We start from the raw sequence: 27,232 nt of genomic DNA, 5'->3' as shown, positions 1-27,232 counted from the left end.
TAAAGGTCGAGGTGTATTTGTTTTTTATTTGGATAAGAATAGCCTGGAGTTTTTTTCCGTGATTCCTCCTCACCTTGTGTGTACGTGGTTAACTGGATTATATGTGGTAGGTCTATTTGCTGTGGGGCACAGTCTCATAAAATTCGTTATTCAGTGAAAAGTTATGTAGTTAAGGATTTATCGCGCATGTTACCGTAGCTGCGTACCACCCTAGGGACATATATATAATCAGCATTGGCATTCCACAAAGTGCTTTATTAATCGTAAGAAATAGGCTGAAGTAAAGTAAGTTAACTATCATAGACATTTCAAGAAAACAGATAGCACTCTTACGTAGCATCTTAAAAATGACAAAACCTGTCTCAAAAGATCTCCTCAAAAAAAATCCACGACCATAAACGGTCATAATTAAACAAAGGCCGTACAATGCTCAAGACCACCAACACTCATTAGGGTCACAGCCAGGATACAAAAAAACTACGATTATCAAAATTTTAAGTTTTACCCAAATTGCTGACATCCGCGTGTCCTTGCAGAAAGCACGAACAAATGCATTATAATTCTATATGCATGAAAAGCCATTTCGATATAGGAAGTATTCAGATAATAGGAGCTAATTAATGAAGTGGTTAATTGAAATGCTCTTTATAAGTTTTGCTTGAGGCTACACTTTGTTGGACGGTGAAGGCTTTCAAGGAATTGTACCAAAAGTAGGTTAGATGAATGCATTTTATGACTTAAGACTAACTTTTAAGATCCGTTCTAGAACAATTCACAGTAAGAGATGTCAACTTAAAGCTCAAACTATCTGAACAATGGTTCTAGTCTGATGACAAGATTGGACAGTATAGATATAGACGGATATATCTTAGACCGATGAATTTATAATGTTTATGTTTGTATGTAGGTAGATCGTAGTCTTCATTCTTGTAGTTTACGTAGTTTTAGGTCGGTCTGAGTGTATCAAGACTAAACCTTAAAAAAAAACAAAACGCTGCGCTGAAAGCGATGCAGTGATTCCTTCGATTACAGCGCTTTACAGCGGAAATATAAAAGAAAAAAAAAACATTTTAAGAGACGAATTGTGCAGCAAGATTAATGCAACAGATAAATTAACATTTCTTTATACATATTATATTTCCGGTTGATATTTTTCCAAAGGTTACGCAGAAGGTCCTCCTCGAAATATTGTTATTTTTGGATAACTGAACCGAGTGACCTCAATAAATATAATTGATAAGTGAGTTATATTATTTTGATTAACCGTAAATAATGTTGTTATAGGTGCGAAATTTCCGCATTTTTAATTAACATTTAGTTCGTGCACGAATAAAAATTACTTACTTAAATTATAACCTTGCATTACCTTTATAACCATATAAAAACCTTATTGATATATTTTGGTATTACTATGTTTGCAATATTTCAAGAACATGGTAGTATCCCGTCTATGGTAATGCAAGCTAATGTATTTAGGAAGTGCTAGAATTTATGCTAATTGCTCATAATGACCTCTGTTTTAATTTAGTAAATTCAAGACCAACTTTTGTTTACAACAACTGGCAATTTAATACGAAACAATTTTATAAAAAGGCAATTACGATTATCGTAGATTACTTTAACTACAAGTAAGTACATTTAAGTATTTTAAGTTATTGAAACATGCACTTGGGCACACTTTACAATTAATTATGCAACTGAGAACCAATAACATAATTATCGGGATACACACACAGCCACGAATGCGTTTTATCGTAATCAAAACAATATTATCGTAGAAGTGCATAGAGCAGGAAGCATGCGCAGGCGCCGGCCATGACAGCTGCCGCGAGGTCGCACCAACGTAATTGTGACGCGTTTTGCGTAACAATAGTTTTGTTCTGCAGTTGCCGCTTGATTGGCCGTCAAACGATGATTGATTAGGAAAATTGCTTTACATAAATATTGAATTAATTAAAAAAAAAATGGCGGCATGATTGTTTTATTGTTTCATGTTTTAAAGCAATAAACGCCGTATTATTTCTTATTAACAAAGCATCTTTGTGAATGTTAGTTTGTATTTAAGAAAGATGATGCTTTATGTGCAGTTAACTGTTAATTACATCCAACTTACTCACGCTTTACAAAAGAAAATTAAATAACAACTAACTAATATGTTACAATATAAAATTTAATTTGAATGAGCAGTCTTCACAAGTTGTTGCACAATCTTTTGATACAAGCACAATTTTCTCGTTTTCTGACATTAGTCAGCTCTTAAATCTCACAGTCATACATTGTGAAGCTTAACTTTCACATAAGGTGTTATGCGCAAGATGCAAATCGCACCAATCACTGGTGACTCAGCAAATTCATGTACGAACACGTTTCCAGGTATTTCTCTTGTAAGCTTAGAACTTTACCGTACAGAGAGCCATTAGAATAACCTATAAAAGACTCATAAAATACGCGGTAGCAATAAAACTCATTATTACATACAAATTCTTGCCATACTGATTAGAAGTCATCAGTGTGCATAATACTTGCATTACAGGTGAGTAAAAGTTACGTAAAGCATCTGAGGTAAAATACGTAAGTGCACACATTCCTACCTTGGGCAAGACCTTTTGAAAGTTACCTAAAACGCTGTAAGAGCTCTTAGCACTTGTTGTTTATGAAGATTCAACGACATTGCATAACGTTGTCCGGTCACAGCTGAATGCTAATACAAATAAGGTGACGAACTTGGTTGAAGCGACGACGATGCCGTAAATGCCGTAACACCCTGTAGATCTAGTCGAGCTAAATGTAAGGCTGATACATCTTAAAAACTGTAAAGGTTAAAGTTGAATAAGTTCTCTTTAAAAATATAAGGAAAATGACCGCAAGAAACTACAACGGAGGCCTAAAGTGTATCTACGGATAAAATTACTTCTCTCATTTACAGTAAGTCAGCTCAGACTGCCGTAATTGTTGGGGAAAGCCACTATGCAAGCAAAGGTCGAGTTGCATCCTCAGGTCACTTAGAATTACTACGATAGGACCTTTGCATATTCAATCCGAGACTGAATTTGCATCAATCTTGCAGCGCGGCGAAAGTAATGGATTAGAAAGACAATAGGTTTATCAATCATGTAGCCTATTAGTCCTACGTTGTTCGCAAATGTTCGGCGAAGCTTTACATCTATTAAACTGTACACATCATCGGTCTTTGTCTCTGCGTGCATATTGCAGTTGCAACCGCAACGCATGTGCGTGGGAAGATGAAACGCATTATGTATGAGCTATTAGTGAGCTTGTTTTTCTATTATCATAGCTTTAATTTAATTAACACGAGGAAGTCGATGTTAATGTTGCGGTTAATTTGCTTTAAGGATATCGGTACTATTGTTTCAGCATGTTTTTTTATCAGCATTTAGTTGTTGATAGAACAGGATACAGGACAAAAATTCTGTGTAAAATATTTTACTTTATTGATGTTATAAAAGAAGTAACTGTCATGTAGTATGCAGACTGTACCTCCGTCACCGTCGGCGGTCGAGCGGCGACTGCGCTTCGAGTGCGCCTCGGCCGTCGACAGGCGGAAGCGTGCGCGCGCGCACCCGCGCAAGGCTACGCTCATGACCTCGCACCGTCTTTGTCTAGCGCTATCTAGCGTCTGTTTACCCGCGAGGCCGAATGCATCATACCTTTGCTAGGCGTGTACTTGAAAACTAAATGATTATTGAAACCATAAATTTATCGCTAGGGTGTACGTTTCTTTTTGAAGAGAACCTTGTAGATAAATTGAGTGATAATGAATCGAGGTACGAGGAGTCTCTGCCGCGGCGTTCCGTTTCACGTACTCGAATTGTATTGTTTGTTTAACATTATTTATTTATTGTGTTATATTTTCAGATATGGCGCGATATAAGTGACCGCATCAACTGTATGATCGAGTGGGAGCTGTTAGTCAGATGTAAGTTGAAAATATTGAAATGCTTATTAATCATACAGGAACTGAAGTTATCGTGGAGCCTAGATTAAATTAAAAGGGAACCTAGAGATGGAAAATTAATGAGCAGTTAAACTTTTATCTAGTGACGATCAAACCAGAGATAAACTGATATCATCTTCTATCAGTTTTTTTTTAATTGTCGTTATATAAACTGATTTTTCTAGGCCAAATTATCGACGTGCGTATAAATTTTGATAAATTTTCGAGGCATCGATCACAGCAAAACGTTCGCTAACGACTTTTTGATGACAGAAGCTCATTTATCAACGTTTTTTCTGTTTGCCGTGACGTTTGTCAAGAGTCTGTTAAATGGATGCCAATAGATAAAATTTTAATTTGATTATTTATTTTAAAAGCTCCTACCGTTTTAAACAATGACTAATAGTAGAAAACTTTTTTGTCATGGCTATGTGTGAAGTTAACGAGTTGCCATGTCTTTTCTGACCAAGAGAAGTTTGGTAGTGACCTTAAACCTTTTCGATAACTATTACAGACCTTTAAAGTTTTCCAACTTTTCTGTAGAGACATGTCTTATCTTGAAGTAAAGTCTTCCAAACTTTCCATTCACTATTAAAGTCAACCCTGACCCTTTCATATTAATTAAAGCATCATATAAACCTTTTCTTCCTTATTACTGTAGTAGAAAAGAAGAGAGAATACAAGTAGCCTATCGGATACCAAGAAACCTTCTTCCATTTCATTACAATTTTCTTAGTTTACCCGTAACAAGCGCATTTCGACTACCATTTTGGATACCCCAACCGAAAAAACAAATAACCTCCTCAATAACCTTCCAAGCTGAAAAACACTCATTTTCCTACACATTTCGTAGTTATCTTAAAAACCCAGAGGTTGGCTGCACTGCGGAGGTTTTTTTAACCTCACTTCGAATGTTGGCGACCTTGTCATTGCCCACAATTCGGGGTGAACAGCTAACGAGTAGCGACGGCAGAACAACACTCATTATTATTGAGATAAAATCACAAAATATTTTTGAGAGATAAATTGGGGAAGTATATTTTTATTGGGAGAGACTTTTTAAGTGATGTTTACATAACCACTTAAGTTTTATTCTTTAAGATGTTTTGAATCTGGAAAAATCTTAAATTTTTTAACCGGCTTCAAAACAAGAAGGTTCTCAGTTTGACCTGTGTGTAAAGTAACTTTTTCTATTATGATAACATTTTCATCAATTGCAATTACAATGTATTACACTGGTCAACAAATTATTATTATTTTTTTGGTGCAAAGGAAATGATATATTTCACCGCACCAAAAATGCTGTTGACCAGTGTTATGTAATAAAATTTTCTTTAACAACCCACAATTAATGACAAAATATGCACTAACCTTAACCACTAACAAGAAAAGTGAATATAAACACACTTCCTACATAATTTTTCCTAGATAATGCGTTAGTAAAGTTAGCCGATGTATATTGTAAGCGTTTAATATGCATTTGCATATTTATGCCTATAACAATATCTTCCGCGTTAGTTATAAAGCTTGTTTATCAAAATGTTAGCTAAGTCGTTATCCTTCAAATAAATTCAACTTCATCACTTAAGTGTAACTAAGTTATATTATTAGCATGTAATCTTATTATAAATGCCTAACTTAGCTTTTAATCATTTAACTATAAAAAAACCTCCCTCCTTTTTTAGAAGGCGATTAAAAATGTTTTAAATTCGTTTGAGAAAGAAACCGTTTTTCAAGTTGCAAGCTCAATTTTTCGTCATCGTAAAAAGGAAAATAATAATTAAACAGTTCAATTTTATTACATAGTTTAAATAATTTATCGATCTACAATATAACGTATAACAATGATAAAATCAGCGCACTCATCGAGTTTCAGGAAAAAAAACATTAGTATTATTTCCTGTTCACTTAGAACCATGAACGTTGTCTCTGATAAGCCTATTGAACATATAAACGAACATAATTGTTATTGATTGTCCTATTAATAGATATCGTGTCAGACCCTAAACTTTTAAACCTTCGAGTTGTAATAGTTTGACCTCCATCATAGATTTGCTTCAGACATCACAATTTCACGTATTCGGTTACAATTTTAAGTCTTTAAAGTATTAATATTTATAGCATTCACTATAGGCAATCGTCTCATGTATTAGTTAGCCATATAAGCCAGTGCTTTAAATAAACAGCGAGATAAATCCCAATAAAAAACTGCACCAAAAACGATGACGAATATAGGCACGCATGCTCACGCCTTTCATGCCAACGCCTCTAACTGGCCAATCAATTGAAGTGTTGCCTTCAAGGCGAGCAACACCGAAATCGAATAATGACAGATAAATGTCTTAAATATATGTGTACTAGGAAGTATCGTGCCCGATGCGTCCTAGCAAGCCCTTGTTAACAGCACGCACACACGTGCAAGTATACAGACACGCGAGCACACAAGCGCACGACACGCACACAAGCACACAAAAATGGCCATGAGATAACTGACATCACAGCAAGGTCCCGACACTCGGTACAGCCAACCAAACAAATTTACGTTACTAAAAATATTTAAAATAATAATGCAAAATTCCTGTAAGGTAACTTAATGACGTCATCACCGTCTCTATTTACTATTCAACCCTGAACTTTTGGAAACGCTAAAAATATTCGTTTTAGTACCGCAAAATGAGGTAAAATATTCATTTTACGATCGTTATAATATTTAAATAAAATGACGTTTGTTTTTATAACAATTAACCTTGGCAAACGAATTTATCTGCGGTGCATCTAAATGATGTGGTAAATATTTCCACCGAAAGTTTTTAAAAATACGCTACATTACAAATAGTCGTAAACCCAACTACTGTCAGAACGAAACTTTATAAACATTTGTCACCCATATTAACGAACGCAAATTATTTTATTTTATTTCTTTTAAACCACATTTTTTTCCTAAGCCGGATCTTTCAGTAAGTAGGCGTTCTCTTTCAGTAAATTCAGTGCTAACAGACAAAAAATAGCTAAAGAACCATTTTTTGTTATTTAAATCATGAGGTTTCTTAAGGGTTTTTCTCCTTGGACATCAACTAGCTTGACGTTTTGAAAGAGCTGTTATGGGTCTATTTGAATTAAGAAAAATGAGCTTGAATTTTACCGGAGGTCAGATAGGGCAGTCGCTCCTTGTAAAGACTGGTACTCAGCTGCATCTGGTTAGACTGGAAGCCGACCCCAACATAGTTGGGAAAAGGCTCGCAAGACAATGACCGGTGGAAAAATGTTTATACCGGTGAAAAATTTGGGTGCACTTGTAGTTTAACTTGCTATCGGTATTACCACGTGCATCACGCATGCTGCGTAACATATAGTAATGACAGTGTTTGTATCGGCGCCGGCCTTCGACGAGCCGATCTCCGATGAATATTTTTAACATAGGGCCCACGCGACCTAACGCATACCGCTGTACCTGCATACACTTGAACCGAATTTGATAGTGGTTGACACTGAACAGTAACGAAGTAGATCAGGTGACCGACAGATATTTACTATTAGGAGTTGAGGAATTAAGAAATTCTATTGGGGTAACATGTCAAGTAACTGAAGTTGAGATTAGCATACTTTTTGCAAGTTATCTGTTGCTTACTTAGGCAGAAATTCTAAAGACACAGATAAGATATTATCACTGATTTAAAATTGTTTTATCTATTATTTCAGTAATATTGTTTAATAAAATAAACAACAAAGGGTTATTTAAAGTAATCAAGTAATTAGTATTCAAGGTAACGAGGGCTCAAAGCGATGATTACGGTTTGTCCGCTTGTATTTTGTATAAGGAAACGAATGTTTACAACACTACTGTATCTGAATATATTTACTGAATGCCTTCAAGGGCCGCGGGCTATGTAATCACTATAATTAACTAGAACACAACATTTTCCAGTTTCCAATTAAAAATGTTTATGAAAAATTAATTTATATTTGAAAATAATTTACAAAAGTCTGATTCATTTCGCATGATTCAAATGAAGGGAAGATAAATGACTCACATAATAACAGCAGATGAATCAATGCATTGTAATTTTTCAAAAGAGAAAAAATAGCATCGAGCTCCGAATTTATTTGCGTCCAGTACGCCAGACGCCACGCATTGCACCGCACCAATAATAGAAACTTGCAAATCGCGTTGTGCAGACGCCGGCCGGACGGACGGCCTGCAAGGCTCTTCCTAGACGACGGTGAGTCAGCACGGTGCACTTCTAGAACATCATCGTGCCCTACTGAAACCATATTCGCTCCTGCTATTAATTTCGCTGAGATTCTAGATAGCCGAGTATGTAGGGGATATCCGGATCGCATTCGGTATAATGGGATATCGACCATGAAATCATTAACTTATCCTTGTTGGGCATAGTATTCTAAAACAGCAAGCAATCATGAACTAGGCACCGTATTTTAGGCTGCTCTTGAGTTTTCTTTAGGTCTAATTAAACTTACGCCTCAAAAGGTTAATAATTGAGGTCTAATTTACGATGACTAAATTCACTTGTATTAGTGAAGTTAACACGAAGCGAGGTAATTAAATCGAATGCAAATTAATTAGCCGTAGGAGCCAAGGCGACCGGTGTAACTTGGGCTCAACAATACGTGTGTACTTTGTTCTAGGATGCCCTTGCGGTGTTGAAATTGCGTATAATTTACACGTGGCTACAACTGTATCGAAATGATGTATGTATTGATGTTTGTTAGTAGTAGGGGTCTTTGTGAAGGAGTAAGTTAAGTACTACGAGTAGCAGAAACAAGTAAATATGACAATAATTACGCCTCTAAAAAAATACCAATACCCTTAAGCAAAGGCACTAAGTAAAATTAACAAGATTAGGTTCCTGCCAAAATATTTGCTTTACCAATTGATTTCGATATGACAATTGCTTGCACCAATGATAACGAATGAAGGAAAGGGTTTAAAAAGCGATCGAAACTATATTCTGATCACCATAATATATGTATGTATGTATTCTGCACTGTTTTTGCCACAGCTTATGAGCAATCCAGTCTTGTCAAAAACTTAGTTTAAATACGTCCTTCCCGTAGTATTTATCTACCTGCAAATCCTTTCTGATTTTTTTAAGCACGACAGATCGTTTATATGGACTAAAATCTATTCTCTACTCAACTTAGCCAAAGTTCCAGATAGAGTTAACGAACATCTACACCCATATAATTTTACACACAATGCACCTGGTGTTGACATAACCGTAGCGACTTTACTTGTTTGCTGAAGAAAGTAGAGCACCTCAGTCTTTCTGTAATATTTATTTATCGTGAGTCACAACGGACATTTATTTGAAAGAAAACTTCACGCTTCTAACGTCAGAATCAACGACATAGTTAGGTACATAGCATATCTGAAATACCAAAAGCAAAAATCTCCTTTTGAAAAAACTTCTTTTGTTTGCGAGTGCCTCGTGTAAACTTTTATGGCATTTTTGTCAGCGCAAAGGTACGTTCGACCATAAAACCCGAGATTGCTCCATCACTGTCCAGTTAATGTTCTGCAATTTCCAGTCTCTAGAAAGGGCTTTGTACTATTTCGGCTTTGGGCAAGCCATCAGTCATCAAAGCGCACGCGCAGCTTCCGCGTTGGAAACCCGCCAGTTATGTACAAAGGATGCATTAAGGACCCAGAATTATGACACACGATCTAAACACGGATTGGCTGAAAACCATTTCGGTTTTAGAGTTATGTTCTAGTTCGTTATTGCCAGTTTCAGACGTGAATTGCTTTTCAATCGATAACACGTAGATTTTGGCGATGTATCGATTGTACTTAAGCGTGTTTTATGATCAAGCCATTTAATAAATAAAGGAGATGTGGCTTCAAGTCTTCCATATCCATCACTAAACATCGATTGTTGCTGACCACTGCATCTTTTTACGCTGTCCCGATCTAATTAAAATTGGCCTCTTATACCATGACCCACTTTCCTACGTTTTTTTTTCTTTACCTAGTACTCCAAGAAGAAATGACTTGTAAATATGTTCCTGTATGACCAGACATTTGGTTAATCCTTACCTTGACTCTGAGTCTGTTGTCCACACATTCCTTTAACACGGCGAGGGGTCCGTCAATCGTCCCCATGCGAGTGAGGACATTCCTTATTCTGTATTCTCTTCTCGCTGGTGCAGTATCTGTAAAGAAAAATACGTCTGAAAACCAGGCGTTTATTCTCACACAAAATCGGTTGTGATGTGGTATTTTTATTATTAGTTTTTGGCCATCACAGTCCACGTTGAAACTTAAATGACCGCCGTATACCAAATACTCCATTTCCAATACGAATAAAATTTGAGCTTATTTTAATCAAAAACAGCCAAGTAAGTTTTGGTTCTTGACTAATCTTGACCAGCATACTTAAGTTTTTTTTTATGGCAAGCAAGGGTTATGTTATTTAGGCATTGTTTTATGATATTGATAAACATGATGATGGAACAGGATGATGTCATAAACTCGAGGAAGATACAAAAGAATGTCGTGAAGGTAAACTTGTACTCATAAGTTGTACTTTCTTACAAAGACTTACCTACTATATGAACAAAGGGAATATTTCTTTCTTTAACCCTTAGCTTAGGACTTAGGGCTCATTAATTGTTCGTTTTTGACAAATACACGTGTAGTTTACGTTAGTATAAGTTTTTAAATTTGGCTAAGACAAATGAGTAGGTATGAACTTTTTTTTTTTATTACATAATTTGTTGTTGCTATGCACTGCAGCATTATCGAGAAGGTATTTTGTGCAAAATCATTAATTCAAAGATTTCAAAAATAAATTACTCTAGTAGGTATAAGCCACAAAACTAAGACTAGAACAAAAAAGTCGTTGATTTTTAACTAGAAGAGACAATACCGTTTTAGTGTATTACGATAACAATGTCGTAGAATAAGTCAACGCACCCGTTATCACTGTGACACAAATATGACACCTGTAAAAATATCGCGAGTCGTGACGTCACCTGCGCGGGCGCAGCGCGTGCAATCACCCAACGTGGTCAGTGTATGCCCCTCTGTCATTGCTGAGACGAGTTCAAATTGTTGAGGAGTCAATGATTTTTCTTAGATAAGTTATAAATGTCGATTAAAAAGAATATTTACTTTGATGTTGGAAGTAATTTTTTTATAGGTTTCGGTCCTAAAACGATTTGGCTGGATATTATTTTCATCTTCCATCATCCAACCTTTGGTAGTAGCCTAGGTCATGGTAGTAGTCTATATCTCTTGGAATAAAAGAAACCAGTATCGGAATTCCACGAGTTAGCATTGCATTAATGTAAATCCTCAAGATATCATCAACATATGAAGTGCGCTCTTTCTAAGTAGTAACAACTTAATAACTTTATGAATAATTAGATTAACAACATCGATATCTCACTGTTATAAATAACTGATAGAAATCGTTCTACCTCTCTAACTCAGAACATTTACAATAAAAATCAGCACGTGTTGCGTGACATTATGAAAGTATCGAATAATTAAGTTATTAAAAGACGAGCGCTCAAAATACACTCATTATCTTGTATCAGGTAGTTACAGCTACTTTTAACAAGTATTTATAAAACTGATTATAACTATTACGATACACAGATATGTTCTAAATATGGACTATCTAAATGAAATCAAGAGCGGCTACGCGAAACGGGTTTCTCATTAGAATCGCGTTAGAAGCGAGATGATTACTATCGACACACTGAATTAGTCGAATCGCGAGTGAACAATCGATTGAAAAATTTACTATGTATTATGATTAATGATCGTCGTGGTAGTTTGTTAGTCATTATATGTAAATGTTGTAAAGTTAATTGAGACGACCTTTACTATTTAACATAATGTTAAATATGTGTATGACACAATAGCCCTGTAAACTTTGCTTGTAAGCCGACCATCATACACGAGTAATAGACAAACGAATACTCTTTCACCCAGAGTCGTAAAAACAAACAAAAAGAAAACAAATAAGTAAGAGCTTTGAAGTGAAACAATATCCATTAATCAAACTCATCAATTCATCAGCAATCGATTAAAAAGCCCGTAAAGTATGAAGAAATGTATGCAGCGGCGGCGTCGGAGGTACCAGGACGGCATGGCTCGCGAGCGGTCGCCGATCGCGAATTACTTTCACTCCACTATCCCCGGGCGCTGACCGCGCGGCCGGGGTCGTCGGCCGCGAGCCGAGCGCGGGAAACGCCACCCGCCATCGCGCCATTCAGAAAAGCGCGCCATGTTTACACAGATGCGCGCCGAAACGCGTGCCGTTGCATCACTTCCGTTTACGTTCCGTTCCGCCGCTTATTGGCGACGTACCGATATACTTTTATGTGTTTAACACGATTTAATTACGTAATCTGTCTACACATTATCCCGGCGCATGTGCAATGAAGCTTAGGCTTACTGCAACTTAAGAATTTCATAATATTTTTTTTCCATTGTTAAAATAATGATGAATTTAATTGTAAATCTTAAATGAGTAACACAGATAGATGTGTTGGTGACGATAGCAGTGAGAACGCCGGTATCGGGCAAGGCGCGCACGCGCAGGCCGCCGGCTTAGCGTGATAGATAACAGAGCACGCAACTATTTGTTATCTCCTTTTATAATTCGTAAACATTGTACTACACGTAATTGTTTTCTTTGGATTTCAGTACGATTGACACTGATTTTCTGAAATATCTCTGATGCAGCATCTGAGTAACTTATCAAGCTCCAGTCATTTAAAATATGTAGATATATTGCTGTTACAAAAACAATACAATTTGGTGTCCAAAAGCATCCTTAGTAGAACAGAATTCTTTGATTTAGAAATCCACATTGACAAGATTTGGTAAAGACACACATTTAGTACCTAATAAGTACATGACATAATACTACAACAGAATACATTTAAACTGTGCTAATACAAAGTAAAACCCGCCAACTTTTATCTCCTCTTATCTCGGACGACACCATTGTTTATCGGCATTTCTTTGCACGCATCATTAACATTAAAATAATAATTGTAAGATAGCTTAGACAGTCTTCATGTTTAGATAAATTTAAATTTTAAAGCTTACCATAACTCACAAACATATTTGGACTTTATTAATAATATCCTTTCAACTTTCGAAGTATTAGGTACTTAAGTGTCCTGTATTACCCTAATTGCTCATTCATAGAATGAATCATATCAATACCAATTTGTGTGTCGCTATTAATAATATAAATGCAAAGGCGGACTTGTTTGAAACGAAATTGTGTATAAGATCAAAGAAATAATTGATAAAGTAATTAGGATTCTTGATCAGTATTCAGAACTTGCGAACGTCTACATAGCAACAAAATTTTGTTTGTACGGAGCCAACACGGGTGTTAAAGTTCGTTTACTTATTGTCATATACGTTGCTCTTTGAATTTAAATGCTGAAAGTTCATATTCAACGATGTAAGCAGTCGGATCAAAATGTACGTGCACTGAAATTCATAACAGGCATTCACATTTTTCATTGCTCTACTGCAAAAAGTTTCATCTTAATCCCATAGGCAATCTAGAGTGAAGGCAACAAGGCAACACGCATTACTCAGCCTCTATGAAATCGGTTTGCGGTTTGCCGATACATGATCCTCAATTTTCGTGGAGAGTCCAGTGCGAACAGCCCTAGGCGCAAAATCTCTGGATGGCATGTCAACGACCGAGGCTTCAGGCCGAGTGAGACGGAGAACGCAACTCATGTGGAAAGCGGTTATGCAACAATCGTACACGCGAAAGTCTAGCGAACGATGTTACGTTCGCAGCGATGCATCTAGATGAACGCATTGCGATTTATTCAGATATTCTCGACAATCGTAACGATCTGTCGGACTGGTGATAGAGCGATTGCCAGTAAATATGCTCGCTTTTTGTTGGAAACGTATCTCATTTACGGTGATACACAAATGAGTTTCCAGTTATATTTGTGCAGTCGCCTTTTTCATTTTTCATGACTTCATGACGAAGGTTTTTCTCACACCTTCGTGAGATATTTTTTCGCTGTTTCCAGATTGTAATCAGGTTTTGCTTGAAGATTCCGTGTTTGTTCTAAAATCACCTTAAACTGTACTGATTTGTAGAAACCTTAAAGTAATTATGGTATAAAACCTATATCAGCTTTCTGTTGCTAGGTTTACATAGAAAAGTGCGTATTAGTTAAAACTGAACTAATTCTAAGCTACACTACATTTAATTCCATGTTAGTCTGCTTTCGAACAAGCACTTTCTTAGATAGTCTCAATAGATGTAAATGCGCACGATTGTTCAGACCGTGTTTCAGTATTGCAAAACAATATGGCGACCGCAATAATTATACTCTAGAATCTACCATTACGCTTATATTAGGCTTAACGATTGCACAAAAGTAGCCGATAATAGAAGCGAACAAGGAGTTTACAAGCCAGCTGTGTTTAATCTATGGTGCGCACTATACCTGTCACTTTCCATCGCCATTTTTGTCAATTTGGCGGGAAAATAATTCAGGTAATATTATCATATCACGCGATCGCGTGCCTAGGTCCTATGTGCTTTGATCATTAAAAACATTTTGAGTTTCTTAATTAGCGCACAAGGGTGCTTATATCGCGAGTTTGACACAAAAATTACCATGTTTTTTATCTTTATTGTTTGGTTTTAAGTAATTTTACGTGCGCCTACTTTGTTCTCTTGACAACAAGATAAGAAAACGTCAAATGACCTAAAACTAAAATAAGAGCAATTAATTTTAATATTGTTAACATAAGAACACACAAGTTGTATAAAATCATATTCAGGAAGTTGGTACAATCAATTCTGAAATATTGTGTTCCGTAAACTTTCGACAACAGAAACTTCAAAGATTCATAGAATTTGTACCTACTTGCCTACCTATTACACAATATTCGCAACTGAAAACGAAGCCCTTCCACCTTTAAAGTATTCGTAACATAATAGGCATCCGCAAAAAGCCAGCTGACGTAATCCAAGCCACTCGTTCTAAGCCAAAACAAATTGTGGATAAAAAAAGGTTTATGTAAGCAAGGCCGCCGGGGCAGCGGGTCATGGGCAGTATGCAAATGAGCTGATGCCATTGTTGATAGCAAGTCATTGACTATGCGGACCTGGATACGTTACGTCCATTCACGGCAATAAAAGGATTTTTATTATGATCTTTATTGGCGCTTGAATGTTACGTCGCGACGCGTAACTAGACATGGTCCTTTAATACGCGCCTCTCACGACCAGTTTTGCAATCACATACGTTCATATTAATTCCTAGGCCTTAACATTGTCCTTAATTAAAACACGAGCCTAGAGCTTTTATGAATCTATTACTTATATGTTACGATTAAAAGCATAATTGTTAAGACAGATTTTATACGCTAAGCTCTCAATTGAGAGTAGTTAAACAGCCATTAAAGTAGTAAGACATGTCCGGCCGACATTACGGATTAGCAGTAATGCGAAAAGCTATGTCGGGTCATTTGCTATTTACGACTGCGCACTATACATGCGTGAGATGTCTAAGTTATGCCTAGATTAAAATAACAACTTCGGAGTTTGAAATATAGCTTTTTAAGCTCAGGAATGAGCATTCCGTCTCATTACGAAATGTATTAAAACGGAGATGCTGCCTACGCTATTGTCTAGGTGGCGTAAACAATAGACTACTCAAGATTATCCAAGATTTTGTTTGCAACAGGAATTTATTACTACTTAGGAAGAGAAGGCCTGGGTTCAAAGTAATATTTTGTATACAATAAGCAATCGAGACGTAGGTAATTGACATGTAATGTCTGGGTCTTTTATGGATACGTTAACTTCATCACAATCAATTTAATCGTCATTTGGAGCCTTGATCCTGAAATGTTTGAAGTCCCTCAACTGCCTGGGTGGGCTGTGTAGCTTATCCAGGGGTAGGCCGCGTGCGGGGTGCGGGACGCCGGGTCGTCGGCCGCGGTTGACATAGAGCCGCGTGCATTGAACGCGCGGCCTAGACTGACCTCCATGACCTGACACTCCATTTGACAGAAGATGCTAACTTGCTGACGATATTTGTGATTTGATTACCATAGATAAAAAGAAATATAATCTTTACTAAATTTATGAAAAGGTACTGGAAGTACTGCATCAATTTTGAATTTATTTTATCAATAGAAAGCCACATCACTTTTGGGCATGTCAAAAGCTACATTTTGTTTGTGACGCGGCTTATATTGCGAGGATCATCTACTTTTTAAAATATATTTTACATAAATGTTTTTTTGTTATTTTATCATGCACATACAGATCCCCTTTTTCTTAGAAGCTTGTAAGAAAGCCTATTGAAAATATTTGATTGTTCAAAAACCATAAAAAAGGCATCAAAACATCTATTTATCTATATTTTAAGTTTATCGATCAGTTGTTACAGTAATATGATTATTACATTAACTTTCAGTTACCTAAAGTTTCACTAATCTATACTTGAATATTCAATTTAATGTTTAAGAAAGTGCATTTACTTTAAATTTTGCATGCAGGAAGCGTTTCATAAGATTAAAAAGTTTAATGATTGCTTTAGTTTATATTTTTATTTAAGGAAAAGTTATTCATTGGTTGTGTAATGTGCGGTGACAGGTTATAATAATATTATGACGCTGCATTGTGTGATTTCTACCATTCAACAGGCTATATTGCTTGAATAATTATATTATATTTATATTATTTATATTATTATATTATATTTAATAATTAAATTATATTTATTAATTTACTGGATTCGTGCCGAAACGGCGTCTTGATTGTATAGTCCCGAGGCAAGTCATGTGGTGGGTCAGCGCTGAAAACCAGCGCTGTTGTCTCGTGCCTGCGTGTGCGAGACACAGCATTATGCTGAGCGTTGCCCCTTTTCACGCATAAGTGACGCAGCTGCAGCGCTTTTCTTTTTTGTTTCACTGTTTGTTTTGTCCATTGTTATATTTGTTTGTATTTGTGTGTGTTTGTTCTCTGCGTCATTTGTGTGTTAAATAAAATGGTTTTTCTTTTCTTTCTTTTAATAAATCTAAAGCCTTAGGTAACATTTAATATTAAAGTTAAGTGATCAACACATACCTTATAAAAATATTTCAAAGATGGGGTTCGGCTTAATAGTAATGCAGCGGAGAGTAATAATTTTAAGTGGCACAACCACAGATCATCCATCATGCCATCTTAATACTTAAAAATTATATCTAAAAACCTGAGAATACAGCCTGTTTATATATATTGAACTCCTAAGTAGATGTTGTTGTAAAGATTTAAAATAATAAATTTAATAAAAAGCATTACATTTTTTGTTTCCCTTCTAAAACTTTGAATCTTCTAAAACTGACAAATCTAAACAAAACTAACGAAGGGTTTGCTGTACGTTTATATTCATATGCCAGAAGCAATAAAATATCGCAAAACTTCTAACGATTAGGAGCATTGTATCATAACATAACCTCAAAATCGTACCTTGATATTGTGCAAACCGCTGTTTGTTCTTCTCCGCTAACCATTTCTCCTCCTCAAGTCTTTTCTTTTCTTTCTCTTCTGCTCTCTTTTGAGCCAATTCCTTTTGTCCAACGGTTATAATTTCATTAGTTTTCTTCAAGGCGGCTTCATACTGCACTATGTTCTCATACAAAGGTGCGGATTCTACCGGAACCTTGACTTTGTCAGAATATAAAGCTTTTAAAGGGTTAAAATTAGAGCTGCAGGCACTAACTTCTGATTCAGAAGTAGAAGAATCAGATTTATTATCATCCGACATCATGAACTTCGCCGAAAACTTGTAAATAAACTTCGGCCGCACAGTCTATACCGCTGCTGTCAAAAGTCAATGTCATATGGTTTTACGTTTCGTTTCACGCGCGCGTTTCAAATTACCAGCTGGATTTATTTCAATCGTAATTTTATTTTTTAAATTAATAACACTATCAATCTAATTGAACTGCGACATTTTAATATTGGGAAAAAAAAAAACTAATCATATTTCATTTACTTTACGTTCGGTTTCGTTAGACGATATATGTACATCATGCTAACAACGCGGAAATCGTTTTGGAAACAATATTAATTAAATTACCTCGAAGTAAATTATTATAATTGCACATTTTTTATTGACATTGCAGTCATATTGATCGCGTGGTAGAATGCTGAAGGTTCTTCCTCGAACTGCAATAATTCAGTGATAATTACAGTTCGTATTAGCAAAAGAAACAAAAGTTACTGAGTACAATATGTAAATACTCATATTTACTACATAAGTAGTGTTGGAATATACGCACGATGTACGTATAATACCTCCTTTACAAATATCCAAGATTATATAAAGCATACCTACTTCAATCATTCGTCAAACATTCAATCATTCAATGTTCACTTAAATCGTACGTTCTTACATTCGAAATATAACAGTCGTTCAGGATACATGTGTTTTCTTTGTCTCACTCAGTCTCACCTGCACCCATATCCAACAGGTTATGGGCCCAGGCCGTTTTCTGTAGTTAAAAGTAATACAACAAAATTTTAAATTCAGTGAAAGAGTGTAAATTAAAATTGCATTAACAATGAACAAAATATCACATCTTATGACGGTGTTATTTCTGCGTTGCTAGGTGATGAGCAACTCAATATGGTTTCTGTGAAGACTACGCCTACTCGAACATGAATTGTATAATAATAATGAGACCCACACTCAAAATAAAAATAATTAGAGCTCTCGCTGTGGCGGCATATTGGGCTGACAAAGTGTAGTCTCACTATAAGACATGTCATCGACACGAAAGAAGAAGAATAAAAATAATTATCAACCAGGAAATTCAATGCATATAATATCAAAAATGTATTGTGATCATTGCGGACGTCAGAATAATTTCAAAAAGGACTGCCGTTACTTAAAGGGACTGCAGCAAAATAAATAAATGGGTGAACTTCAAAAGTCTGCCAATAACATTGAATACTGCAACAATGACCAGGGCGGTTTCGTTTTTATGATTTCATAATGTAAATTGTCTGCTAATTATGTAGAAAATAGCTAATACTGTTTATTTTCTTTTAGATTCTGGTGTGACAGATCATGATGACATATCATATTGACAAATCAAAAAAATAAAATAAAATAAAATTAAAAGATTGACAATGTAAAAAGGTTTTAACCTCGTACGTCGAATTATCGGATTTACCAAGGGTCGTTCTACTACGGATGCGGGCGTGGAATTGCTTAAAAATATATTCGAGGCCTGGGAGAATTCGCAGGATGCGCTCGGTATTTTCTGCGACTTGTCCAAGGCTTTTGATTGCGTGCACCATGATATACTCATCAGGAAACTTCACCACTATGGTATCAAAAACAAGGCTCTTGACCTTCTGACTTCTTATTTGCATAATAGAATTCAGAGGGTGGATGTCAATGGTAAGAGGTCTTCTGGATCTACGGTCACCATGGGGGTTCCACAGGGTTCAATTCTAGGCCCTTTTTTGTTCCTTATTTATATTAATGACCTCCCTTATCACGTAAGGGATAATCACAAGATTGTGTTGTTTGCCGATGATACTTCACTCGTTTTTAAAATCAAGCGCCAACTCGACAATTTTGACGAAGTTAACAATGCACTCTCTAAGGTTGTTCATTGGTTTAATGTCAATAATCTTCTTTTAAATGAATCTAAAACGAAGTTAATTAAATTCTCAACGCCTAACGTAAGGCAGTTACACACCAATGTACAACTTAATGGAGTAGAGTTGAAGCCTGTTGAGTCAATGGTATTTCTTGGTTTGACCGTTGATTCCAAACTCCAATGGGGCCCACATATAGTTAAATTGTCAGGAAGGCTTAGTTCAGCCGCCTATGCTATTAAAAAGATCCGACTTATCACCGATGTGGACACAGCCAGAATAGTTTATTTTAGTTACTTTCATAGTTCAATGACGTATGGGATTCTCCTTTGGGGAAACTGTGCGGATGTTGAAACTATATTTATTTTACAGAAAAGAGCTGTTCGAGCCATTTATAATCTGGGTCCAAAAGTTTCTCTCAGAGAGAAATTCAAAGAAATAAACATTCTGACTGTTGCCTCTCAATATATTTTTGAAAATTTAATGTACGTTCGTAAAAACATTTCTAACTTTGTTCAAATGTCTGATGTTCATTGCATAAATACTAGGAATAAACATAATCTTGCTGTACATGCTACTCGCCTCCACAGAGTAAGCAACTCGTTCATGGGTCAATGTATACGCTTTTACAATAAACTTCCCAAAGCGGTTCGTGATTTACCTATCAGGAAATTTAAAAATCATATAAAATCCAAACTTTTGAAAAAAGGATATTACAAAATATCTGATTATTTAAATGATAAAGAAGCTTGGGAATGAGCTGCTCGCTTAGTGAGTGATATCTTTTTAAATGCCTGTGTATTGTTACTTTTGACATTTAAATATTATTATCATCAGATAACATTTTATTAATGACATTCTTCTTATTGACATTTATATGTTATAATTGTATTTTTTTTTTTAAATTTATTATTATTATTGTGAATGTGAGTATCGTGTATGCGAGCAACATTATATATCCTTATAACATAAATACTGTCTGGCGGGTTTGAGTATTTTTGAATGGCCTACGCAAATGTTCTGCAGATCTGGTATCGTCGTGTGACAGGTCGTTGAGCTCCCTAAGATATGGTTGAGCTACACGACGACTGATGCATGCGTGCCGTCTGTTGGGACTGGTCAGCTCCAGCCTGATGTGGCTCTTTCCTCAAAAGGCCATTCCAGACCGCGTACATGGTGACACTCACACATAATTATTTCATTTATAACATGTTTGGACTTTAAAAGAGACTATGACCCTTGAGTTTGTTTCGGCGTTTCTTCTCAGGGATCAGTCAGTTAGGAAATGCCGGCCTCAGCGTTCTTAAAATGACGTGTAAAAGTGATGTAATGTCCAACTTGCAAAATAAACAATTTCATTTCATTTCATTTCATTTCATTTCATTTCATTTCATATCCACACCATTGAAGATCGGTGTTGCTAGGAAAGGAGTTTCAATCCTGGATTTTGGTAAAGGGTAAATCGAGGTAACAACATAAATTCAAGGATCAATTGATGACGTTTTATATTCACCGGAGGTACGTTATAATATGCCAAAAGACTGGTATGTCGGTAAATTTTTCAACATTTATGTTAAAAATAATAAATGTTTTATGACAGGTGAGAACATCAATCGATAATGTTTTTAGTATTACTTTTAAACAGTAATAATTCTCTGAGTAATTTAAATTTAGTTGAAGAGAATAACCAAGACTGTGTAAAAGAGTATAAATAATACGGCATAGTACTCACTTAAATAAACAGAAAAATTTTATGTTCAAATATGTAGTTGATGAAAATAATGTTTTTATTTGATAATTTGGTAATGCTGATGAATTATTTGAACCTTGCATACTTGGTAAAAACCATGTACTGTAGATAATAAGAACTATTTTGTTACTTTTATAGACAATTTTATACATTACAGTGTAATATTACACTGTTATATATATATTTGATGTATGCTAAGTCAGAAGTGCTGAAATGTTTTCAAGATTTTGTTGCTAAAAGTGAAAACTTATTTAACCATAAAGTAAACTAATTTATATTGCGATAGTGGGCGAGAATATCTTTCTAATGAATTTAAAGATTATTATTGTGTTTGTAAGGAATAACTTACTGTTTAACAGTATCGAATAGCCACAACAAAATGGTGTCGAGGAGCGTATGAATCGTACGTTAACCGAAATGGCTCGACCATTGGTTACAAGTGCGAAATTATATAAAATATTCTGGGATGAGGCTATAATAATATACATATTTAACAAATAGACTACCCACAAAAGCGCTCGCCAATAATAAAACACCATACGAAACATGACACAATCAATACCGAAAATACGAAACCGAAAATAAGTCATTCAAGACATTTAAAATAATGATGATGATTCGGTTCAACATGTTCATGATAAAACTAAAGCCTCGAAATTTGACGAAAAGTCATTTAAAGCCATATTAGTTGGTTACGACCAAAATGGTTACAAACTATTTACCTAATACAGAAAATAACCAATTCCCTATTGCGAGGGATGTTGATTTGATGAAAGAAAGTGCTTGCGGCACTAATAACCGCGTAGACAAGCACTGCCACAATCATCTGTCCAAGATGCTCTGTGGCCAATGATGATGATGATTTGATGAGTTGTATTTCTATAATACCTGTTCAAATTCCCGCCTAAATTAACAAGCACGATAACGACGAGAAATCGGCAAAGTTAATAGGCAACAAACACAAACATAATTATTCCCCTGATAGTAGCTCAGAAGCTGGACCTTCATCTAGCAAACTGAGACGTAATACAAATAATTCTCAAAGTACCCCAATAGATTATAAAAGGATTGATGACCCATTTTTGCTTATCGCTCACAACTGTTCAATCACTACCATGCACCTATTGTGACATTTTTAGTGGGGATGATTCTAGTATACATATGTTGAAAACCACAAAAAGTGAAATAGAGTCTAATCATAGAAATAATACTTGGACTCTCATAGCAAGACCTAAAAATTTTAACATAAAAAGCTCAAATTGGGTATGTACAATTAAAAATAACGAGTTGGGTAAACCTACATGGTATAAAGCCCGATTAGTAGCTCGTGGTGTCACTCAACAATGCTTACAAGATTATAACGAAACGTTGACTCCAGTAGCTCAAATATAATCTTTCCAATTTATTTTAACTCTTGCAAATCAGTTTGATTTACATGCCCATCTTATGGATGTAAAAACCGCCGTTTAGAAAGGCATTCTCAAGGAAGATATCTATATGGAAGTGCCTTATGTACGCAATGCGCATGCAATGCTTAGTACATGACCAAATATTTGTGCTGCTATAGGTATTATAAGTCAGTATCAAAGTAAAATTAATGAAGTTATGGAAGTGGTTAAAACATCTTTTGAGATACATAAAAGGAACTCTTAAATTAAAGCTGACCTATGTGAAATGTGATTACAAACAACTGATGGCAGGGTATGCAGATTCTGATCGGTTGAGGCGACGTTATTGACCGCAAAAGTACAACAGATCACATAATTAAAGTGTTTGATAATTGTACAAATTCGTGGAATACACGGAAACAAAATAGTCGCCGGTTCCTCAACAGAAGCTGAATATATGCTTATTTGAAGCTATAAGAGAAGCTATTTGGATAAAATCATTATAACATAGTTCTATTCTGATAAAACAGACAATGATGATATATGAAGTTAATAACAGTTGTATTAGCATCGCTAATAATCCTACAAATCACAAACGATATTGTGACGAATTTAGTTAAGTTTTTATGTGTTGATTTGTGTGATGTGATGTGATGTGTTATTTATGTGTTTTTAGTTTAGTTTAGAATTAATAAGAACCCATCTGCCGCATTAGGCACGTCCTGTAAGGGTAGATGTAAGGTTGTATATGTAAATAAATAAGTAAATGTAATAACAAAATACCAGACAACCAGGCAACAGTCTGGAACTGAATGACATGAGGTTTAAAACTCATATATAAAAAAGCCACACTTTTTAAAAAAGCATATTATAAGTTAGAACATTAAGTTCAAGATAAAAATGCTTAGAAATGTGGTGGTCCTGCTCCATAGGACATAACAATATCTAATTAATAACCAAATTAAAATTTTACCAGCTAGTAAAATTGTATTTTTCCTTTGACTATTTGTCTGGTGACAAAATATGTACATATAAAAGTATTAATTAATGTAAAATATGTGAATGTTTATACTTATTACAAGATAAGTTACAAAGTACATTAAAAGATTCATATCATGTTTAATAATTATTCTTATAAATGGTATTTGACTCATGCATTTTCGTGAAACATGAAAATTTGAAGCATGAAGCATTTTAATGGTAATTTAATTCTCATATGTTTTTGTTTGTGATTCTACATGACCTTCGCATGCTGTTATTGTATGTATCAATACATATAAACTGTAATACCATATTATGTATTCTATGCATTTAAAAAAAAAAAAAAAAAAAAAAAAAAAAAAAAAAAAAAAAGTAACCATGGAGTTACTTGCCTGTTCTTCTCCATAGGAAGCTACTGTTGGAATGAGCAACTAGAATCAAACTTATTTATGTTTTTGACTTTCATAAGTGCTTGTTATGGTCTAAATGAAGTAAATGTTTTGACTTTGACTTATGATGCAAAGTTTTTAGAATTAAGTTGAACTTAATGTAAATTTTTGAATAATTTCAGTTCAATGATTTTATTTAGAATGCTATTATGTTTATAATCTAAGCTGTTGATCAAAGTTATTGTAATTTGATATGCAGCAGGTACTATTTATGACTGTATAAAGTGTATGTAAATATTGCATATTGTCCTATACTGCAATGTACAAATTGTATTGTATACTTTATATATCAAACAATGTTTAAGGTTCTTCTAACCTACAGACAGACATGTGTTGCTGGGGAGTTTGTTGCGCCACTTCTTCTTCCCAGTAAAAACACACAGGAAGTGGTGAAAGGTGGGCGTTTTGGGGACTGTCTTTTATAAATTCCTCACGTTCAAAAGGTGCTGTTTTGCAGCCAAGTTTGGGTAAACGATTTTTGACTTATGATTGTATAAAATGCTTGTACATTTGAGGGGGGCTGTTGGAATATACGCACGATGTACGTATAATACCTCCTTTACAAATATCCAAGATTATATAAAGCATACCTACTTCAATCATTCGTCAAACATTCAATCATTCAATGTTCACTTTAATCGTACGTTCTTACATTCGAAATATAACAGTCGTTCAGGATACATGTGTTTTCTTTGTCTCACCTGCACCCATATCCAACAAGTAGCAATATAATATTACTAAGAATAATATGTTTATTTCATTATATGCTATTTTACTACATTAAAACAAGCAACAGGTTGTGTAAACAAGATAAGTATTAGCAAGATGTTAGCTCGTCGCAATTACGCCAACTCAATGCAAGGTCCTCAGAGCAATATGCAATAGGAAGTAAATGATTCAAGGTTGCGTCTCACTGAAGTCTATAAATCTTTCAATAGACTATTTATACAGGAAAATTTATTGTAAATTGCCATAAAAAGAAAAAATAATATGAACGCACTTGTAACGCCTTACATGATAACAAAAACAATTATTAATTGATGTAACAAGATTTTTGTGACTCTTCACAAACATTTATTTATTACATTAAATTGTTCCCATTGAAATACAATTATACAAATACATTATAAAAAATATATGTTTCAAACTTCATCTATTCCCCGCTAGATGGCGCTAATACACGAGCGCCAAGAAAAGTGATTTAATGTCTTTGCTGGCGATTTGCTTTTATCAATTAATATTTTAACTATATCTTTTCATAGCGTTAAATATAAATAACTATAGCAATTCCGGCGCAATCAACTTTCATATTTGAAGTATGAGTGTGGTTCTAATTTAATCCTATGATTAAATCAAGGCAATGCGTATTTGCTCGGCGTCGCCTATTAATTGGCTACTTATTTATAGACAAGCTATGAATAATGCAACGTTAGGTAAATGACATGAAGATGCTTTGCTATTAGTTAATCTTCTTTTCATAAAACATATGTGAGGATATTGCACAATTATTAGGTTAATAATTTTGTATAAGTCGTCTTAACTAGGACTAAAATGATTAGACATTTTTTATAAAATAAAGTGATCAGAGGACAGCAGGCAATTAGCTTTCCGATTGTAATCGGCAGCTTTTACATTACACAGATAACAAATCTGCAAATCACCAACAGCCAAGAATTAATTATTCTGGCAACAAAATCGACGCACGAAGAAAGCGGTACTAGGAAGCGTTTAGAAAAGAAAAGTAATTCTTTTTGCTTCACACACGACAATTATAGTGAAAGACTGAGTTAACATTGTTCGCTTTTTTACGTACGCGCGCGTTGATTGGCTGCATTTCTTTGTTTCGCGGCGCGCGCGCACTCTTCCGTGCATTGTGAGCTCAGCATAATATGATTACGAGAACGTCTTATGTTTGTTACGTTAATAATTTCTTTGTTTTTTAGAAGCCACGAGCATTTTATGGTCAGTTAATTTCTTGAGATAAACCCAGTTATGTAAGTTGTACAGGTGCTAAATATAAATTATAAAGTTCTTTGTTCGGTTTGTTAATTTGAAATCATTGCTAGAAAAGCTAGAAAAAAATGCATTTATACCGGGATGTTGTTAGGGGAACCATATTATAAAGAATATATACAGCACCTACATTTTTACATTTCTGAGGCATACATGATGTATACGTATTTAAAAAAATAGTCATGCGATCCACTTAACGCATCATTATTATCAATAAATTATGAAAGCTTTTCCATGTCTATACACTCTATTGTTACACGGCTAAAGAACAATGATTAGTTAGGTGACGCCCGAAATAGCTAGGAAGTTCATTGACTGGTCGTACGTCACACACCAGATTAGATTTATTGTAGTATTCGCCACACGTGATGCGCAAACGATCCGCGAATGATTTATTAATCTGATGTACCTACTGCTTAAATAGGTCACTCGCTGTCTGTCTCAGATATCATAATTTATTGCTATTACTATTGTTTAAATTAGACTAATTATAAAAAGGCTGTCGTGGTTCCGATGGTCGTGGGCATATATGGTGTAATGGCCAAACCATCAACATCTCAAGAAACTCTCGTTAGGTGGTCGAGGGATTGATTCAGAAGGTGGTAGTCGTGTAGAGATTTCTGTCTCTAAAGTCCTTGTCCCCGGTTCTATGGACACTGACCCTATTTTTAAAAATTCCATATTTAAGATTATGAAAGAAGAAATTGTTTTTTTTTTCTTTTATTTATCATATTTAGGTACAGTAAATACATGATTATATATTTAAAATAGCAACCAAAAACCACTAAGGTTTAAACTTGTGCTATCACGAATCCATCTCAAAATTAGAAAGACATGTAAAATAATGTGTTTATTTCTTTTAATTCCAGAGCGGCGTCAGCGTGTGCGCAGGCGAGTGAGCGCAGCGCTGCCTCTATGCTGTATCGACGCAGATTTGACATTCACCGGGACGTCGCCAGGTGATCTCGGTGCATCGCCGCCGTCACACTTACAACACTATAACATTAAATCCAGATGAAAAGAGAAAAAAATCCACTTAACCTGAAATTCTAATG

General features: G+C 35.1%; 2 protein-coding genes across 4 annotated transcripts in view; one reads left to right on the top strand and one right to left on the bottom strand.

Annotated features, from left to right (window-relative positions):
• Nucleotides 1-17,929, bottom strand: part of LOC124638843 (U7 snRNA-associated Sm-like protein LSm11) — a 28,086-nt gene extending 10,157 nt beyond the window's left edge. Inside the window, exons 1-2 of the mRNA XM_047175966.1 lie at nucleotides 17,452-17,929; nucleotides 10,014-10,129 (exon numbers count right to left, since the gene is read on the bottom strand). Coding sequence (XP_047031922.1) covers nucleotides 10,014-10,129; nucleotides 17,452-17,752 — 417 coding nt within the window. The 5' untranslated portion in view covers nucleotides 17,753-17,929. The remainder of the gene's footprint in view (nucleotides 1-10,013; nucleotides 10,130-17,451) is intronic.
• LOC124638818 (ecdysone-induced protein 74EF) overlaps nucleotides 1-27,232 on the top strand; it is a 208,524-nt gene that overhangs the window by 58,386 nt on the left and 122,906 nt on the right. For 2 of the 3 annotated variants that reach the window (XM_047175948.1, XM_047175931.1), the window contains exons 3-4: nucleotides 3,877-3,937; nucleotides 27,047-27,231. The gene's annotated coding sequence lies outside the window, so the exon portion shown is untranslated. The remainder of the gene's footprint in view (nucleotides 1-3,876; nucleotides 3,938-27,046; nucleotide 27,232) is intronic. The other variant, XM_047175939.1, reaches the window with a different exon arrangement.

Source organism: Helicoverpa zea, chromosome 2, assembly GCF_022581195.2.
Source record: "Helicoverpa zea isolate HzStark_Cry1AcR chromosome 2, ilHelZeax1.1, whole genome shotgun sequence".
NCBI classification, from domain to species: Eukaryota; Metazoa; Arthropoda; class Insecta; order Lepidoptera; family Noctuidae; genus Helicoverpa; species Helicoverpa zea.
The sequence above is the reverse complement of the archived record's forward strand: the minus strand, read 5'-3'. Positions and strand labels throughout refer to the sequence as shown.